This window comes from Pyrgilauda ruficollis, unplaced genomic scaffold (assembly GCF_017590135.1).
Source record: "Pyrgilauda ruficollis isolate IOZ18807 unplaced genomic scaffold, ASM1759013v1 scaffold30, whole genome shotgun sequence".
Taxonomy (NCBI): domain Eukaryota; kingdom Metazoa; phylum Chordata; class Aves; order Passeriformes; family Passeridae; genus Pyrgilauda; species Pyrgilauda ruficollis.
The window spans coordinates 1,691,526-1,712,962 of NW_024524378.1; the positions used below are offsets into that span (position 1 = coordinate 1,691,526).

At 38.4% G+C, this 21,437-nt stretch overlaps 1 protein-coding gene across 1 annotated transcript in view; it reads right to left on the reverse strand.

Annotated features, from left to right (window-relative positions):
• Positions 1-2,173: 2,173 nt before the first annotated feature.
• NKAIN3 (sodium/potassium transporting ATPase interacting 3) overlaps positions 2,174-21,437 on the reverse strand; it is a 310,291-nt gene continuing 291,027 nt past the window's right edge. Inside the window, exon 5 of the mRNA XM_041473740.1 lies at positions 2,174-2,245. Within this exon, the coding sequence (XP_041329674.1) occupies positions 2,174-2,245 (72 nt within the window). The remainder of the gene's footprint in view (positions 2,246-21,437) is intronic.

Sequence of the window (21,437 nt, forward strand, 5' to 3'; positions counted from 1 at the left end):
GTTTTTATGGGTTGATAAATATGTTACCTGTTCTCCATTCTCAGTCACTCAAATTTTCATCTGTATGGCTGGAAACCCTCAAAAGACAATTAGGTGAGCTCACCATCAGAGGGAAATGAAGCAGCCCCCATCTCTTCTGACATAGACATGTTTTCAAAGTGAACAGGGCCCTTAACTTGGAAAAAAACCCCTCGTGAGGCCTTGAATGTGTAAGCCACATATGGTCTGTAGCACATGACTGCAGTTCCCATGAACATGGAAAATTTCCTGGGAGTTTTGACTTTCACACGTGCTAAAACAAGGTGTGTGAATCACACTAGAAAGGGCTAAACAAAGCCAACAGTAATATAACATGTTTTTGGAAAAAATGGAAGAGTCTGTCTTCCCAGATACCAATGCATCTGTGCTTGCATGTGGGTGTGCATGTGCACACACAATTTTTACCCTTCAAAGGCACTGCATTTGTGTCTTCCTCATCAGCCTGCAGGTCTCCCCTAAGAGAGCTGATATAGCCCCCCCCCCGTTCCAGGCATTTAGTAACTGTCTCATAAACAAAGTTTCCAGCTATCCCTAAGAAGCCCTGGCTACTGCCCTGACTCATCAGAGCCACAAGGACAGGAGCAGTGTCTGGATTTCACGGAGCAAAGGCTGTGTTTATGCATCCCAAGCCATACAGCCACTGTGCTGCTGTGCCATCTGCTGATGCCCTGTGTTACCAGCTCCTGCCTAACTGGCAGCTTCCAGCTTTCCCAGAAAGCATTTTCTGGGCTTTTCTCCTCAAGCCCTTATTTATGTTTATATTTCTTCTCCAAGTGTTCATATTTCTCTTTTACAGCATCCATCTTTATCCAGGCTCTTTTTGCCTTTCCACAGTACAATATGTGCACACCATGCTTATGCCTTACCTCTCAATTTTATCTGAGGATTTCTTTGACATATTTTCTTCCTAATAAAACCTTTAAATGAAAGTGTTAAAATAGATTTGATACTAATGTCTGTTGCATTATGATGGAGAACTGAACATTGTACCATTTGTAGCAATGGAAAAATATTTTGTTTATAGTCCTTCACACTGTTTTCAATGAAACAATCTGCTTTTCCATCATAGACATGAATTACTTGAATTATGTTTTCAATAAGATTTTCCAGGTATTATCAAATACTTTCCTATAACCTAAATTAATATTTCCTACGATATTCACCCACTAGACCTAATCTGTGAAGAAAGATAACTGTGTAAATATTTATGAATAATACTTTGTAAATAAATATTTAGTTGCATGTTATTTATGCTATAGCCATAAAATGCTATTGACTTTAGTTCTTTTTTCCCCTAGAGAGAGCTATTTTACGGTTTACCTCCTTATAAATGAGAGGAAGTAATGTAAATGATCACACATTGTTCCTTTTTTAATTTGTTCTTGTATTTGCTCCCCTGCTCATCCAATATTTTTCCATTCTCTCTACTGCTTTTACCAATGGCTATCCCAGTCATGTGGGCATGGTGACATCCTCAGAGAATTCTCACAACCACTTTTCACACAGCATCCTACCAAAATGTTCAGCATATTCATTTTTTTCCAATACTCTCTGAATGATTTTCTGAGAAATACTTTCCTAAGGTGTGCACATTTTCAAACTTTTGGAACAACATGAGTATGGATATAAGGGTTTCATTGACAAAAGCAAGTTAAGAGTATGAGAATATTTTAAATGCATGGCCTAGGTGCCTGTAAACATAGTTCAGATTTACCTAATTATTGATCAGAGTGATACTGCACATGGCTTGGTCTGTCCTCTCCATTAATTTTACTGCTGATAAAGATGTCATTTGGAAAAACAGATTAAGAGACTTGAGGAGCTTTAATTCAAATGCAAATGTACATCCATAAAGACATACATACCTATATGTATGCAACATGGATCACATAATTTTCATCATTGTGACTGGCTCATGTAAAAGGTTCACAAATCTCTATGAAGAAGTTCAGAAATTCCAATCCCACCTCCATAAGTTGTTAGCACCTAAATAAGTATGCCTTTGAGCATAATTGGTTGTACACATGAATGCCAGATTCTGCCATTTTTCAAACTTTGTTCTTTGCCTTGGTAGTTTAATGCAAGACTAAGTTTCAGCCCAGGTACCTTGGCTCCAGAGGTGGTGAGGTGTGTATCAGTACTTACAGCTGTCCTCCTCCTCCATGAAAATACTGATCACATAACAGGCATACACAAATCCAATCAGCTGTGTGAAAAAAGAGGAAAAGCCATCATTAGAACACACTGAACACTTACAAAGCTGTTACTACAATGATATATACAGGTATCACAGCTAAATTTTAAATATATTTATTTCTATTTCCCAAATTTACAAATTTCAGTGCAAACAGCTAAATTAATATCATCTCTTTTGCTCATGTTGCATAACTTATATTTTTTATATAAATATGCATTTTATAGTTTAAAATATTTTCCTAGTCTCACTGGAATCGGTATTGATGAATGCTGCTATTGAGTAATACTGGTGGAAAACATTTGTATCCTGATGTTCAGCTATTATTTACATTTCCTTGTTCTTCAATACCTCTGTTCTCACATGACTTTTCCCACATGAATGTGGGCCCCTATGCACTTCATATGCTTACTAAAATGCCAAAATATTTATTGACTGCTACAAAATTAAGTCATAGTAACACTTCTGTGGAATCCACAAGAGATGTCTTTTGGTGCTACATGAAGTGTCCCAGTGAAAAACTGCTAGGCAAAATTTTAAATTGATGGGTGAATTGTCATGATGTAACTGAACAGTAAAACTGGGTTATGATTCATTGACATCAGGAAACACCTTATTTCATGTCATTCATGTTAACTATACAGGAAATGAACAATATCATTTCCCCAAAGAACAACAACAGTCAAACCATGCCATTATTTTAACAGCAGCACCCATGAAAGCATTCTCCTTAACCCAGATCTGTGCCACTTGTGCCACCAAGAGGAAAGGATAAAGCTCTTTAGGATCAAGAAGTAGCAACTCCACTCTCTCCTTATCCATATAGATAAAATATTTTCTTATGACCATGACCAAAGACGAAGAAAATCCCACTGGGCAAGGAAACCTATTAAACTGCACAGCCAGACATGTCCAATCTTGAGAAAATATTGTTTGTGCAGCTGTACACAATTCATGCCATCTGAAAGACTTGAAAAGACTCTTCATGGGAGATTTCAAAAATAGCCCAGAGATTAGTTTTAAGAACACTCCTATTTCCCTGGTCCATTCAAAAAATCTAATTAAATAGTTATTCTAAGGATGTCACGGATCAACCATCTGAGAAAGAGGTAATTTAATAGTATCTAGACAGGTATAAGCTCCTTCAGAAGCAGAAAAATCATTCCAACCTGCTTTCTGGTTGGGCTGCACGAGGAGCAAAAGCTTCTCTGCAGACAAAAAGCTTGTCCACACAAGGGAATTCGGGGAAGTTAAGATGAATTAACTAAAGCTTTGAAATCAATGCACATAAGATAAAGTACATTAAATCCCTGTGTGGCCTTTCCCATTCAGAAATAAAGTGGCCCTAGTTCACTGCAGCTTAATCCTTCTCCAAGGGATTAATCTTCCCATGGAGAATTAAGCTACAGTATGCTGAAGCTGAGCTACTTGTGAATGAGGGCTGTCACAGCACTGTGGCACAGTCCTGTCAGAGCTTCCTCTCCAGGGCATTCACCTCACCACTGTTTTCACAAAGTGACTTCAATCCAACTTTCCTCTCATTCTGAGCACACTACAGGGAAGCTGCTGAGCTTCCCTGACTGCTTTTTGGTGTCCAGTTTGCTGTGTGGTATTGCCACAGCCTCTCTCAGGTGAACAGCACTTTGTTGCATTGATGCTCTGAGACAGCTAAATGCAATCCAGCTCTGGAGGAGGCTGGGATGGATCCGTGCCTGAGCTGCCCATCCCCATGTGCCTGGTGCCAGGGAGGCTGCAGCAGGATGGGACCCACAGACACGGCAGGGCTCACTTTACCTGCTGAGAATTGTGTGGGTGGCTAGGAGTAGTCCAGCTCCTGCTGTTAATGACAATGGGATCTTATGGTTCTGCTGCCAGCGCATCTGGGGCCAGCAGTGGCTTACAGACTCCTTGACAGATTAAACACACTTTTTCCTTAAACTTCACTTTTTCCTTAAACGTCACAGTTTAGAGCACCTTTCAGGCATGACAACTAAAACAATACAATATAAAGGCTTCCAAGAGATCAAAAGACAAATCATACCTGAGATGCAGGGCTTGTGCCACCTGAAGGTTACATATAATTTTAAAAATATTGCATTAGTGCCACGGAAAAATCCGAACACAGGTGATTTTTCATAACAGGATGCCACCTGTTTATTTACAATGTTTCCTGATCACCATTTGTGTTGTGCAATTTGACTGCATAAGTCATTTGGGTTTGTTTCTTTTTCTTAAACATGACTAAAATATTTTTAAGATTAAAACTGCTGAACGAATAATGAACATGATAGAAATTAATTGTAGTACAGGCTGTGGGTTAAATGTTTGTGAAGGATGATCAAATATTAGAATTATTTACTCTTTCTCTATCATGCATTTAGTTTTTCTTATTAGTAGTATTCTGTATTAAATTAACTTTATTTTTATAAACCCATTTCCTTCTTTTTAAGTATATATAGACTCTATATCCTTGTATATTATATAAAATATATCTCTGTAAGTGTTTCCAGCAGATTTCTCAAATGTCTAAGATGTTGGACAAGTGGATAAAGCACAGCAAGACTTCCACTCTAACAAGTAATAAACGACCTGACACAGAGAAAGCAATAGGGAAAAGTGCTCAAAAAAAGCATTCAAAAAAATGTGGGTCATGACAAGCTTGAGTTTTAACAGTCCTAAGAGTTTACATCCTGCTTTTTTAGTAGACCTTCTTCTTAATCTTTTCCCACTCTCTTCAATGTTTGAAATGCACTTTGCCTAATCTGTGACCTTCTTGCAAAATCAGCAGCCTTTCTCTACTTCTCAGAAATATATTTTTTATTCCTCAGCATTCGAAATCACTGCTAGCTGTTGTATTTATGATGTATATTTGTTTAGAACACACCATTTTCCCCATCTGTTTAGTTATTAATACAAGGAGAAATAAAAAAAAATTATATATTTTTTATATATATATATATGCATATATATAATATATATATATGCACCCTCTTTCAATTTTGTGGTCTTTTCAAGGGGGGAAAAAAAAGATGAGGTGACTAACCATAGCCCTCCATAATCCAACAATATCTTTCTGTAGTTAAAAGTCAGAATGCATTTTTCTGAAAGAATAAAAAAACAAGGAGAAAAAAGAGCCCTTTAGCATCAAGTGTCAGGTATTGCTGCTCGAGGGGTCAGCAATGCTTGGCTTGTAACTAACAAACAAGTAGTTGTAGTTGGATAACTGATATCTACAGCACCATTAACCAGAAGTGATAAAGTGGGAATATATCCTTTGACAGATGAGGCTTGTTTCCACATCCTTAACCAGAGTTACAGCCACCACTGTGTGAATATTTTTGTAAATAAATCAATTAAAACCACTTATTTTGTGTTATTGATGGACATGCTAATAAAATATTTATTCCAGCAAATTCCTTTTGGTATCTTGATTAACACAGCTGCTATTTAATTAATAGTGTTATGCTCATGTGAACCCATCTAGCTATCAGGCTAATTGCCAGTCTTGGTACTGGAAATGTTGGCTATTGGCCTGGCACCAAGTGATAAACTTAAACGTGTGTTTCCTGATAACCAAAGCAATTATGATGCATATGAGCTGGAAGATTCTTAATTTGGTCATCTTGAGTTGCAGTAAGCATTCAAAGGGACTGATGAAGGGGTTGGAACATGATGTCCAAACCATCAAAGATCACTAGAACCTGAAAGTATAAATAGGAGCCTCTGACTTGATCCAGAGAGAAATATACAGAAATATACAGCCAGGAGGCCTTGTCTTGACGGCACTGAGTTCAAGGCATGGAAACCTTCTGGGATCCCTGCACTGTACAAGACTGCCTGTCTTACCTGGAGAGCCCAGACTAGTTAAGTGTCTCAGAAGACACCTGTTAGTGCTATTCTGCAGAAAATCAGGTGGGAAATTGTGGGCTGCTGTCCTCATCCTTCCTCCATCCATACAGTGGTTAGGGTACATACCTTTATCTAGACAGAATAAGCAAAGCATAAAATATTTCAGGGAATCACAGAAGGTTTTGGTTGGAAGGGACTTTAAAACTCTTCTGGTTCAACCTCCCTGCTGTGGGCAGGAACATCTTTCACTAGGCCAGGTTTCTCAGATTTCATCCAGCCTGTCCTTGAACGCTTTCAAGTATAGTGCATCCACAGTTGCTCTTGGCAATCTGTTCAAGTGCCTCACCACCCTCATTGTAAAAAATGCATTCCTTATGTTCAATCTTGATCTATGCTCTTTCAATTTTCAACTCTTACCCTTCAGCCTCTCACCACAGACCATGGTAAAAAGCCCCCTTAATAAATGGAAAGGCCAACATAAAGTTTAAATTGTTCCAACTCTCTCAGCCCTCCAAATATTCTCATCGCCCTCAAAGTGGAGTATCATGAAAGCAGAGTAGAGTGGTAAAATCACCTCCCTTGCCCCGCTGCCTACACTTTTTCTGTTGCAGCCAGTGGTACAATTGGCTTTCTGGACTGCAAGTGCACTTTGCTGACTCATGTTGAGCTTGTCATCCACCAAGATCCCCAAGTTCTTCTCAGCAGGGCTCCTTTCCAGCCATTCATCCCCCAGCCTTTACTGATATTATGGATTGCCCTGAGCCAGGTACAAGATCTTACACGTGGCTTTTTTGAAGTTCATGTGCTTCACATGGGCTCACTGCTTGAGCCTGCCAAGGTCCCTCTGGGTGGCATCTCGTCCTTCAAGCCCTTCAACAGCACTACCCACCTTGGTGCCATCAGCAAACCTGCTGAGGGTGCAGGCAATGCTGCTATGACAGTAATGAAGACACGAAGTAACACTGGTCCCACTATGGGCCCCTGAGTGATGCCATTTGTTATGGAACACTGAGCCATAATTCTTTGGACATGACCACACAGTGTTTTTAGACCCGTCAGAATTTTCCTACCAAAAATATTATTTCTTCAATGACTAGCTGAGAAGTGTTGCTGAATTCTCCATGTCATAGTGAAAGATAGGCTCAGGATATGAGAAACAGTTGTCACCTAGGCTATAAGATGGCAGAGACTTCAGTGTGGAATCCAAAAAGGGATTTCCTATTAGTGGAACATGGGTACATTGGTATGATGCTATTATCAAGGCTTTTGATACATAATTTATTGTCTGTTGATATCCTTAGATAGAAATAAAATAACCTCTGTTATTTTTCTTCCATGCAGGCTGCAGGTTCTCAAGAGGACTTTAATGCTTTAGTCTGACTAAAATTTCCAGGCTTAGGCTATGGACATCTGCATGAAATGTAAATGCCTAGTTTAATAGAAATGAAATTAGATTATATAATTGTCCATCATTAAACTGAGAGAAACTATTAAAACATGTAAGAAATTAAAAAACTAATCATTTGAGCAAATATATGCTGTGAGATATAATTGCTTTAAAAAATGGGTATTACTAGAATACATCCTATTAAAAATAAGATCAAACTGAGTGCAAAAATGTATGTTTACTTGCTAATTAATGTATTTTAATAGTTGCTACTTAATATGGATTAACCTTTCCTTAGGAAAGCAAGGACAAATGCAAAATAAAACTAGAGTGATGATTTAAATCAAGGCCATTTTCTGAAGACTGAAATACTTTTTATTAAAATTGATGATTTGGATAATTTTGATTTAAGTCTTCCTGCTTTGCTTTGTCATCATCAGCTGTGGCCTTTGAATACACTCTCACAGTATGAGATTACTTTACTATCAGCTTCACATACTGCACTTGCACTTGTTCAAAGTAGATATATGAGTCTTCCCTCAGTATTTAAGATTACATGAAGCAGTGCCCTGGGCTGTCAGGTTAATCTTCAAGGTCAGGTGTACAACAGGTCATTTACCACTGTTAAGCAATTACACAGAGTCTTGCAGACATCTCATTGCAACCACATGGAACCATCCACATAAACAAAATAAATGTACAGTACTCCTGGCTCCAAGAGGATGTGTGTGACAGTGTAGGTAAACTAGATTTGGAAGATTTCTCCAAGATTTCTCTCTTCTGGAGAAAATGGAAACTGTGCTTCACACTGTTCCTTGTACACATCTAGTCCACCCAGCTTGTCATCACACTGAATGCGGTTTTTTCTTGACTTCTTTTTTACCGATGAGAACTGAACATTATTTCTTATGTATGTCTTGGGGTTCTTCAAAAGCGTAACTTGGCAAACACAATTCCTTTTATTCTGCAAGATATTTCACTATTACCTAATTTCCCGCAAAGACTGAAGGAATATGCAGGGAGAAGAAACTTTTAGAATTGAATCCTTATGCATTAAAAATTCGTAGGATACAAAGCTTGACAAGATGTCTTAAATTTAACTTATAAAATGGAAACTGTGTATCAAGAGTGAATTAACTGAGCAAAAAGGTAAAAATGCATTAAATTACAAACCATCCTGCCTATTAATGTCTCCTGATTAGCATTTTCAAAAGAGTTAACAACTACTGAGGAGAAGCTGAAACATGAGTAGTTAATCTTCTTAGCTACCTACTTGCCACTATCACTTTTATTACTCTACAGAGAGGACTGTAAAGCCCTTTTCCTCCATTAAAGACTAGAAAAGTGCTAAATCAGAATGGGAGATACATAAGGGAAACAGGATATTATCCCAGTATCTGTGTGTATGCATGATTCAGCAAGATAGAATTATGACTAAGATTAGCAGGCACAAAGAAATCATAACTCTACATATTTCAAGACAATGACAAAGGAAAAAGATCCAGAGTAACAGTAGTATATAGATGAAGCATAATAATAACCATTTACTACTATAGTATATAGCTACCAATTATATGACTCTATACAATTATGCACCCTATCTGCTTGATTATAAATATTTTACTAGAAACATATTGTTTAAAATTGTAGATAATTTCAAAACTGAATGCAATTTTTTAATTAAAGAACAGACAGTCTCAAAGGTATGTCTGAATTTTCCAGAATTATATGGATGAAATGCATAATATTTTACATTCGTAGCAGGGGGAGGCTCAGCCTGAAAGTACTCAGAAATCTAAAAACATAAAGTGCACAAACAACTAGAAAATTGTCCAGAAAACATAGCAGGAAAAGGTAGCAGCAATAGCTGAAGTACTCTGTGTTTTCTGCCTGTTTTTTGTTTTTTCCTCTCTCCTTCATCTTCCTAAAATCTATTTGACTTGAGCTGAATAAAATTCAGGCTTTAGAAGTATTGTCTACTAATTTAATCAGCCCAGCACAAAGCGGTTCTGGTCCAATTGTGCCATTTGCAGATGTCGTGGAGAGATCCTAGACACTACAGCTCTGATATCCCTTTAAAATGTGCTGAGGACTCTAAAAATGGGTGACAGGAGCTTGTGGAGACTTTTGCTATATATTTACCATGGAGAAACAATTGAGTAGATACTAAAATGTCTGTTCTTAAAATACATAGAGGTTTTTGTTGGCTAATACTGCAGGAGACAATTCCTCTTGAATACCATCAAGGTATGGGAGCCCAGCAGCCTGCTGGAAAAGATGATTACACCTGTTAGCTACTGTGCTTTTTGAAGTTCGACCCTGTATTTGATGTTCTCAGGTCCTTGTTCCCACTGTGTCTCTTGGGCTTTAAATTAAAAATTGTATTGACAATCTAATTTTCCCAGACCAAGATCAGAAACTCTGCACTTGTATTCCTCCAGCAGCACAAATGTACAACTACCCTGTTACCCAGTTGCAGAAAATGACTTTACCAGTTAAGAGGGAGGACTGATGAGCTATGTTACCAATATGTGTCCCAGCTCTGTTAGGGCTGAGAGCAAGAAGGGTAAACATAGTGTGTTCTCTCTCCCCACTTGCTCTTCAGCTTAGCTATGGGTTATTCTCCCTCATTTGTTTTTGCTACAAGTCCTTATTAATATTATTTTGTGTTCTGAGATCTGAAAGATGGAGGATTTTGAGCAAACTGTGCAATCCAATCCTGTGTATAATTACATAGGTCACAGAATTTCACCTAGGTGCTCTGTTAACACTATGATAATGTCAGAGCAACCCTCACAGACTAGGTTGGGGTACTGGTGCTCCAAGATGAGTTACAGCAACAAAACTGATCTGGGAACACTTGTCCTTTACTCAGAGAAGAGATTAGAAATAAACCCCAAACATTAATTCTTATCTATTTGGTTGTCTATTGTGTGATAGAGATCTAAATTTCCTAGTTGGAATGAAAAGGAAGTCTCAATATGTAAAAACACTGTATTTAAACATGACAGGTCAGAACAGCGTTTTATCTTGAAATATGTTAATTGCTTGTTAATGATAAAACTGGATATAAAAGTCAAAAGTGCAAAATAAAGCCAACCTTAAACATTGAAAGTTTAAGAGTGAAACAATGGAAAGTGAAGGGAATGAGGGTGGTAAGAAGGAAGAGAAAGGAGACTGAGCAGTCTTAACAAAATCACCAAAAAAGAACTGGATAAACAAGTAACACTTTAGATCTAGCTTTTGTCCAGTGTGTAAAGAAAATAAAAGTCATCCTAAGAACAGGGTCAAAGTTCTCATATTTAATTTAATAACTAATTAGTTTGTCAGCTGAATAACAGAAGCTGAGAAAACCCTTTACATCTAATTTTACAATAAGCAGGTGAAGAGATGACTTTCCTTCATTTCTGCCAAGCTGACTTTGTGTTACTTGTTTTTATTTGCATTCCCATTTACTTATCGGTGTCAAGGATCAATAGATCACACTATAATTCACATCTTTTGATGTAACAAAGAAATTCAGGTCGGATGGTGTCTTGTGACCCAAAGTATTTTCTAAAGAACTCATCAGGTAATGACTTTATCTCCACCTAAGCTGCACGTACCTAATGTCTGCCAGTGACTAAAACCAATGTAAATCTCTTTGGCATGTGACAAGGTACTTGGGAAGGTTTTTGAATCCCAGGGAAACTGATTATGCATGCAGGGAGTACAAAAGCAAACTGCTTTCAGAACAGCAGAATATTGCAAATCTTGGCCATTTTTTATGCTAATACTCCTTTTAAAATTCTTTCAATGCTTCTACTGCAATTATGAAAGATGTTCTTTGTTGATAGAATGCCAAAAGATATTTTTCCCTCCTTATTAGATCTGAAGGCACATAATGAGAGTATTATTTCCACTTACTTCTTACAACAGACACAGAGAATGTATTTTAATTCCAACAATGCATTGAAATCTGTAAGAATGACTTCTTTTCTACTGAATCATTTCTTTCCCTTCATGTACAATGTAAATAACACATGCATGAAACAATTATATTACCATAAGGCAGTACCCATTTAAACTGTGACATGGAAACAAAAATGTCTAGTTCAAGATTTCAGTGAATTATAACAGTCTGACCCCCACTATTAGCTAAGCACCTTTATAGATATATCTTAAATACCTAAGTAACAATAGCTAAGACTGAACATAATATTATCCTGGTTCCTGTTAATCCATAAATATGGCTTAAAATAATATGAAAAGAATTGCAAAGCTTTCAGTAACAACAGTTATGCCACAGCAGTAAGTTGAGGGAGGTTATTCTGTTCCTCTGTTCTTACAAGACTGTGTCCAGCTCTGGGGGCCTCAACATAAGAAGGGCATGGACCTGCTGGAGTAAAGCCAGAGGAGGCCACGAGGATGATCAGAGCCTCTCCAATGAAGAGAGGCTGAAACAGCTGGGGATATTCAGCCTGGAAAAGAGGAGGCTCTGGGGAGACATTAGGGCACCTTCCAGTACCTGAAGGTGGCTACGAGAAAGATGCAGATGGACTTTTCCAAGTGATAGGACAAGGGGCCCGTGTGACAGTGTTGAGGCAGGGGAACAGGTTGCCCAGAGGTGAAGCTGTGGATGGAAGTGTTCAAGGCCAGGCTGGATGGGGCTTTGAGCAACCTGGTCTAGCAGGAGGTGTCCATGCCTATGGCAGGGGATGTTGAATGTGATTATTTTTAGGGTCCCTTCTAATCCAAAGCATTCTATGATACCTCAGAGAAATACAAAAAGCAACCCATAAAAATAGACCCAAAGCCATCACATCATCTCCTGCAGGACATGCTGTATGATCCAATGAATGGAAAGGTAAGAATTTAACCTCTACCCTTACCAGCCTGCTCATATTAGTGACCCAAGTGGAACCTTCTGAGAGGACTTGCAGGAGTGGCTGACACAGAAGTGCACCTCTGAAGTTACCCCCAAAGCCTGAATGACACGCAATAGCTTAGAACAGCCATTAATCAAACCACACAAAAATAAAAGCTTTGTATAATAACCAAGAGCTGGTTAAAATTCACAAGAATCTAGAAATTCATATAAGGCAGCATAAATGAGCATAGGTTGTCTGAAAACTTTTTTTATAATCTGGTTTGCAGGGCAGGGCAGAAAAGTAGCATACAGTATTTCTCTCTGTCGGTATCAATTCAAAAATATTTTTGCACATTGTGTAGTTCAGTGTTCTTTTTCTATTATTATTTTGTTTAATATATACAATGAAAATCACACAAAAAACCCCCTTCTATGTCCACCAGACATTTCTTGCCTTTTTGGGTGTGTTTGTTGAAATACTAGGGTTATGAAAAAAAGCAGATGCCAGATAGAAGAGGTGGTGATACGATGATCTTTCTTGATCATCCCTTTGTTTTTCCTAACCAATTTTCATCTAACAGCATATTTAGTACACGATCTACCCCACATGTGCTTTTGCTTGTGTGTAAATATGCCATATTTAAACATAGAACAAATTATTCAGTATTGACCCACAGTTGAACTGTGTTTTTTTTGTCTTTGGAAGGAACAATGCTACAATTAGAAACATGGCAGAATTGATGTGCTTGGCAGCAAATATAGCAGCCTCTTCACTCAGCACAAACTGTAATTACTCAATATGAGGACATGGGGACAAACATGACAGAATGGTGTAGGATGAAAGATGGTGGAAGGGGAAAGCCACGTCCTTGTTTGATCCTTCCTACTTCTCACTATGGGTAACATTGTTTAATTCCTCCAAGCTGCTACCTGAATGTGCAGGGGGATGTACATAAACACACACACACACACACGTCCTTATAATCCTTATAATCCTTCGTGCTGTGACACACACACACACACACACACACACACGTCCTTATAATCCTTCGTGGAGTGGTCTGCTGTGATATGTGAGAAACAAGAATACCATAAAAGCTGCAATGTTATCAGTTTGCTCAGGTATTCCCAGTTAAACTGTGTGCTAAAAGGCTTTTGTACTGCATTCCCACTGGGCAGAAAAGCTATCAAGAATTGCAGTGAAGCTTTGCTTTCTATCAGTGTCTAATGAATTTTCAAAGCCGCTTCTCCCGTCATGTCTGACCCAGTGTGATCTCTTATATCACATGTCCCTGGCACAGTTTACTTGATTGCAGTAGATGGTCCCTGTATATATGTTGTGGCTTTATGTCCTATTCACTCCTGTTTCTTCTGCTTTTACTTGACACTACAGCCCACTGCTCCCTTTGCTTCATTTGGGCCTGATTCTGCAGCCTGCAGCCCAGGGTGAATCCCAAAGCAGTGTTTCTTTTCCAAGGCATCTAAGCTCAGCCTGTAATCAGGCAGCATGCAAATACACAAGCTACACTGGAGCCATTCTAGAAAGGACTTTTCTCCCACTATCAGTACAAAACCACCACAACCATCCCTTTATGGCTGGTGAGTGTGTCCCCATGATCCCCACATTTTTGTTGTATGGGAGGCATTTTCTCATCTTGCCCCAGAGCCAAGTGTCAGGATGTTTCAGCATATGGGAGGTAGATTTGGCCCTAACTCCTGCCATGAGGCTACTTCTGCAAAGAAATGCAAATGCAGCAATACAGTCTGCACCTGGCAAAAGTAGCTGCCCATTTGCTGCTCTGAGAGTTTGTCCTGACTGGAGACAGGTTCTACATGGAAGCATGTTTGGACTCCCTGACTCTGGCACATCTAGGCTGAGCTTCTGGTTACAGCAGGTAGTTTCTTTCTGAGAAACAAGCTCAGATTTAACCTAGGACAGAGGTGATGGTGCTTATTTGGGTCATGTTCTGGCATTAAGAGAGGCTGAATTACTCAGCCTGAAGGAGATTATGTCAGACAGAGAAAATGTTAACCTACTTCTCCTCCTTCTCCGTGCATCCAGAACTGGGATGCATCTTTGCCAGGAAATCTTCCCCTTTGCATGAGGGACACCAGAGCCTCAAGAGCATGTCCTTAGTCCTTGGAAGAAACCTTATTATACATGGGGGAAGCTGAATTTATCACCAAAACAGGCACCTTTGGACATCTGGAATATGTTTCTAGGGTTCTGTGCTCTTGGACAGGGTGTTTGAACTCTCTTTCTTTTCTGCCTTTCAGGAACAAATAAGTTTAAGCCTACTAAACCATGCTGTGCAGCTCAGACTAGTTGAATAAATACCTGGGAGGTTATCTTTATGTCACTCTTTTCCCTGCTGAAACAATTGCCTCATAGTGTGAGCAGAAGTAGAGCTGGCTCATTTAAAGGAAACACAGGTAGGTACATTTTAATGGCAACTCTCGCAGTTCTTTGAAATGTTAACTTTTACAAAAGCCAGTTTAGACCAAAAGGAAAATAAAAGAGAGGCAGTCTGGCTTCTGTAATAAGCAAACTGGCACAAACTGTAATTATTCAATATGAGGACATGGGGACAAACATGATAGAATGGTGTAGAACAAAAAAATAATGGAAAGGGAAAGCCATGTCCCATATTAAGGCCCTTTGAGGGATAATTCAATTGATACAAGAACACTTATGCCTCCAGAAATTTCTTTGACCAGATCCCTAACCAGAGCTTCTCAGTAGTTACATGCTGTCATGGAATAAAAACTGTTTGTCTCTTAACCTCATAGATGAGAACAGAATGGGTCTGGGCTATTTCACATGGAAGAGAACTACAGTGACCACCTAGCCCAAGTGCCTGACCATTTCACTTCTGACCAAAAGCTAAAGCATTAGGGGCATTGTCCAAATGCCTCCTACACACTGACAGACTGGGGGCATCGACCATCTCTTTGGGGAGCCTGCTCCAGTGCTGCACTAATTTCATAATCAAGAAATGCTTCCTAATGTCAAGTCAAAACCTTCCCTGGTGCAGCTTTGAACTATTCCCACGTGTTCTATCACAGGATATCAAAACTGAAGAAAAGATCAGCATCTGCCTGTACACTTGCCCCCCTCAGGAAGCTGGAGAGATTAATGAGGTCACCCCTCAGCCTCCTTCTCTCCAAACAAGCTGAATGTCCTTAGTCACAGCTCCTCACAGGATGTCTTCCAACCCTCTCACCAGCTTTGCTGCCCTCCTCTGGGTGCATCCAAGGACCTTCACATCCTTCTTAAACTGTGGGGCCCAGAACTGCCCACAGCACTCCAGGTGGGGCCACTTTGATGCAAAACACAGTGGTATAATCACCTCTTTTGACTGGCTGGTGATGCTGTATTTGAAGCACCCAAGGGTGGAGTTTGCCCTCTTGTCTGCCAGGGCACAGTGCTGACTCTTCCTGAGCCTGCTGCCAACCAGGCCCCCAGAAAGCATTAGGGTATATAAACCATGTATGATTTATTTACACAAGGCAGCAAAACACAAAGTCCACTGCAAAATGTTGTAGATGAATCTAAAGGCATTGAGTGACTGGGTGATGAAATTAGAACTGAAATTCTATGTCAATAAATGCAAAGTAATGCACAGAAGGGAAACCAACTGCAACTACACATATACAGTAATAGGCTCTAAATTTGATATTAGCTCTCAGGAAACTTGTGAATAGTTCATTATAAACCTCAGCTCAGTGCTCAGTGGCAGTCAGAAAGGAGAATCAAATAGTAGAAAAGCAATAGGAAAGAAAGTAGAATGCATCATTATGCCACCATACAAATCCCTTGGGTCCTGCATCCTCAATGCTACACACAGTTCTTTCTCCTCATTTCAGAAAGGAAGTAGTTGAATCAGAACAATTACAGAGAAAGGTATCAAAGATAATCAAAGATATGGTGGGTTTAGAAAAGGGAGAGATCAGACAAATTCACCTTTGGAAAGGAGACAATTCATGACAGAATAGAAAAAATAAAATCATGAATGGTTTGTAGACGATACAATAATAAATGATACAATAATTAATCCCACTTTTCATTATATAAGGACAATGGGAAACCAAACCAAATTATCAGATCACAGACTAAGGTCTGAAATAAAATCAGAAATAAACTATGGAACCCAAAGCCCCAAACATGCTGGAAAGATCAGTCCTATAGATGCATCAAAAGCTGTTCTTTTCAGAGAAAAATGTTCACTAAAGACTGTGAGAAACCAGACTTCAGATGCGACAGAGAAGTCCCAGCCAATATACCCAGGAGACATAAAGCCCTCATCTTTGCTGCATGTCAATTTATTACTATTTACATTTGCTAAATTCATCTCTAAGTTTTATAGCTGGAAAAGTAAAAGCATGGAAATCTGATGCACACAATGGGAAAAAGATTAAAATATTAACTATAGGTTTAATGTACACATTATAATTTCAGCCCAATATGTATTGAATTGAAATGGATAAACTGAAGTCCCTTGCAATCAGGTTTTCAAATTCTTATGGAATGGTTTAGTTAGGTATGCTGCCTATTCCAGATGAAAAGGAAGACATGATATTGACGCTTCCACATAAAACATTGGGAATAGATATGAGTGATGGTCAACTATTATGTTAGATTTACTGTTAGGATGTTAGGATTACTCTTAGAAGTTCATAATCTAAAATTTCCTTGCAACCTCATTCATTGTGAAAAATATGGGTTGTGATTGGACCTGAGCCAGGAGAACTATTTTGTTTAATTAAGACTAAATTGGCTATTACAAAATGTCAAAAAACTTTATAATTTCATTCTGAAGTCTTTAAAAAGTCAAAAAGTCACATTAATCAGACAATTTTTACAGTAATTAAAAAAATAATACTTAAGAACAAAAACAAGTGCAAGGAAAAAAAAGACCTCTCAAATGAAAAGAATGATGCATTACATTAGTTGTTACATTTCTAAAATACTATTCAGCTCACTGTGGGACCCATTTTTAGTACCATCTCTAAAACTGATGTCAGTCTGGCCAGCACTAACCTATGAGCTCTTTGTATTTTTCAGATTTTTAATCCATTGTCAATTTACTAAATATGTTGCAATATATAGCAAGGCTTTTGACACTGTCTCCCACAACATCCTCATAGGTAAGCTCAGGAAATGTGGGTGAGATAAAGGGGCACAGAGGTGGGTCAAGAACCACCTGAATGGCTGAGTTCAGAGAGCTGTGATCAGCAGAGTGGAATCCACTTGGAGCCCGGTAGTCAGTGCATTCCCCAGGGATCAGTACTGGGTCCTCTCTTATTCAATTTGTTTATCCATGACCTGGATGAAAGGACAGAATGTACCCTTCAGTTTATCAAATTCTTATATAGCTTTTTATAATTATTAAACTTGGCAATTTGGGGAACCAAGTGCAAACCTAATAGCTGGGTTTTTTTGCAAATTTTAATATTCTTAGATCAATATTGTTACTTGTTTTAGAGCACAGTAATTTTGTCTTATGTATGGTTTCTCTAAAAATCTGCATTGCTGTGAAGAAAAAAAATGAAGTATTTCTTACATTTCTTTAGAGGTAAGAAGTGCTACTACAAAAACTTTAAAATTTGTATGATCTCACTCACTTGCATGAAGAAAGTCTTGAGAGAGGGATGAGATTTCCTTTTGATGTTGTAATACATAAACCAAATAATATCTACAATGGGAAATGGGAATGGCAAAGCAGCTTTCACTACAGCAGCCCTGAACTACTAGAGGTGACAGTTCTGGCCGGAGAACAGTGGGACAAGGACGTTAAACACCCAGGAACCAGATTGCAGTGACCTGAGATGGAACACAGCTTCCAGGTCTATGAGGTCTGTGAAAAAGAGAAGTTCAGGAAAGTGATCAGACTGGAAGAACACACAATGAACAAGTACAAACTTTTCCAAGCAGAAACATAGAAAATGATGGATTTGGCTCAATAACAGTCTTCTGGGTGACCTGCATACAGATTAGCAGAGAAAATATAAAATAACAACAGAATTATATAGGGGTGAGCTCAGAAAGGTCAAGACAAGATACAACTAAAAAGAGAATAAAGCATAGTAAAAAATACTCAGTGGCATAAACTAATAAAGGGCAAGCTCAAGTAATGAGATGTCAAAGCCCTCAGTGATACAACCCTGCCTGAGGCTGCAGGTTCATGTGGCAGCAATAATTATATTCCAGATGGAAACATCTCCTCCAGGACCAAAGGCATGGGTTTGAGAGGTGGATGTAAGGTTTGGCTGTGTTCCGTGGCATTGCCTTCAGGGTCTACAGACCTTAAGGTGGCAAAGAAACTCCATGTCTTTTCTCTTTATTCCCTTCTTCAGCAGAAAGATTACCTGTGGTTGGTGAACTAATGCAACTGACACTCATAAAAGACTCAGGTGAGAATAAGGAAGAGTATGTTATTGATCATCTGCCTAAAACAGAATGCTGAAAACATTCAGATGTACTAGTCCTGGTAAATTCACCTCAAAGTATGCAGAAGTCTGGCTAAAGCAATCTCAAGCATGTTAGAACATGTTTGTAACAATTTAATAAGAGCAGGAGAGGCCAGAGGTCAGAAGATCAAAGATTGCACCGATCTCTTTACACAAAGGCAGGAAAAAAGAAGGGGAAGAGAACGCACAGAATTCTATCCCTAACTTGATTTACTATAAACTTCCTAAAAAAAAAAGAATCAAATTATTGGTTTGGAAATAAACATACTAGTAGGAAGACAAAGTGCTAAGTACTGAATAATGCTATAGCAAGTTTGTTCCTTCTTAGGAGAGATAATGGGCTTTGTAGTTAGGGAAGGAGAATCAGATGTGACAAACCTTGATTTTAGTAAGCATTTTGAGACTGCTTGACATTCTCAGAAGCAAACTATGACTAGAACAAAGTACTGTTGTATAGACTGAAATACTGGCTTGAAAATTGCACTCAGAAATAGTTACTCATTGTCCTCCACCAGATTAAGAGACAGGTGTTGATGGGGCTCTGTGGAATTCCACCTGGGCCCAGTGCTACCCCGCAGTTTCAGCAGTCACTGGGTTATCTGCAGATATGCCTTTCACAATTCCAAATGGAGTAAGCTGGCAGTGCTTGTAAACCCCATGGTGGACAAGAATAGAATTAAAATAATATTGGCAAATGGACAATGGGTTTGGAGGAAAGTATAGTCCAAGTGCAAATTACTGTAGTTGAATAGGAATATGGAATAATCAATTACCTGAAGACAAAATAGGGTGAACAACAGGCTACATAGCGGTTCCACAGAAAAATGAACCACACCCAGGCTTTGACAGCATAATGTCATAGTGTTGGGGGAAAAACCTAAACATCATGCTGGGATGCAAAACTGAATTTCAAAATGAATCAGAAGTGCCCTGGAACACAGCAGCAGTGTGGCATCAGATGACAGGTGGTGTATATTTTGTAGATTGCCCTTCACTAAAGAGGAGAACTAATCAAAGAGATTTCAGATGAGAATTATAAGGATGATCAAGCATCTGATCTCTTTGGAAATCTTATGATACTAAATTACACACTCTTTTAAAACTTCTGAACCTGGGGAGCCTGCATTTACAGTGTATTGTTAGTTTTCATTGTTCATAGAAAAATGGAGTGCAAAGGGCTTCTTCAGAATCCTGTCACCTAAACCACTTATCAAACAATTTTATTCTAGAAATAATAAGTTACTGTCAGAGGATAAAAATCTTAACAGAGCTTTTCAAATTCAATTACAACATGAAACAATTACTAATATCAAAAGACTCAAGGCTTTCCTCATTAATATTTTAAAGCAGCATGACAGATTATTTTGAGTGTGTCAATAATGATTCATACTTCTTGTTGAGTACCTATTGTAAAGGAGAGTGTTAAGACAGTTGAACTGTCTTTTTTCAGACCAATATATGAAAAACATAATTAAAGTCGTTATGAATCTGGACAGGGTATAACCTTGCCTGACAGCTGTAACGAGAGCAGATGAGATGCAAAGCAGAATCTGATTGCTTCAGGTTTTGTGCTGGTTACTATGTGGGCAAGATTCAATTATTATGAAAAAAATATGACACACAGGAAATCTGCCCAAAGCTGAAAACAGAAACAAGCTGTGTGGGTGTATTATTCTGTGATGGTGAAGAGATACTATTCAAGATGGGATATTACCTTCCCAACAGGCTAAATAAAACACCACCATGAAACAGTAAGCATCTTCAACATGAAAAAAAAAAATAAAATATGTAAATTACTGCTGGATGCTGGGCTGTACAGGAGAATAATTCTGTAATGCTTTCTCAGAAAGAAACCTTTGAAACATTGCCAGATAGATGTCCAAATGTCCACACCCACCCAGAAGGCAAATGGATACCTAACATATGCATCTACTATAAATTTTGGAATCATAAAGTGCTCTGCCAAGCCTCCAGCTGCCACTCCAGGAGGTTGATACCTTGTAGGTCTAACTTCACACCCCCTTACCATACACAGATATCTAAGGCATTTAAAATAGCCAGCTGAAATCTTGGTGGGATAGGACAATGACACCAAATACTTTCATTTAGAAGCCACAAGATATTTTCCCAACTGGAGAGAAGGAAAAACTACTGAAACAAATGCACAAACAAACAAACAAAGCTGAAAAAAAATAGTATTACACAGAATGATAATATTTTATAATTGCAACATTTCAACCCAGAAGTTTCTGAAAGCTGTATCCATCTCAGATTTCTACAATGGATCAAGAGGTTACACCAGCAAAATAACCATTGTTTTATCTTTCTGTCAGGAAATGAAATTGTCATTTTTGTAGTAAACAACAGTGAATGCAATTCCCATAGTATGTTTTGTTCATTTTCTTATTTTCCCTTTTCACTATATGCCTCTCCCATCTGTTTTGTAACCCATGCTGTGTCCTATCTGCATTACAGAAGGTGAATAATCCAGACGGGAAGAATTTTCTTTTATTGGTCTGTTCAAAACCCCAGGAAATTAGATATTTTCACTGATATTTCTAGTTTCTTTCACTGTTAGTTGTAGCATTACATATCTCCCAAATACTTTCTAAATATGTTTTCTTCTTCTGAAACTTTCTTAGATGAGT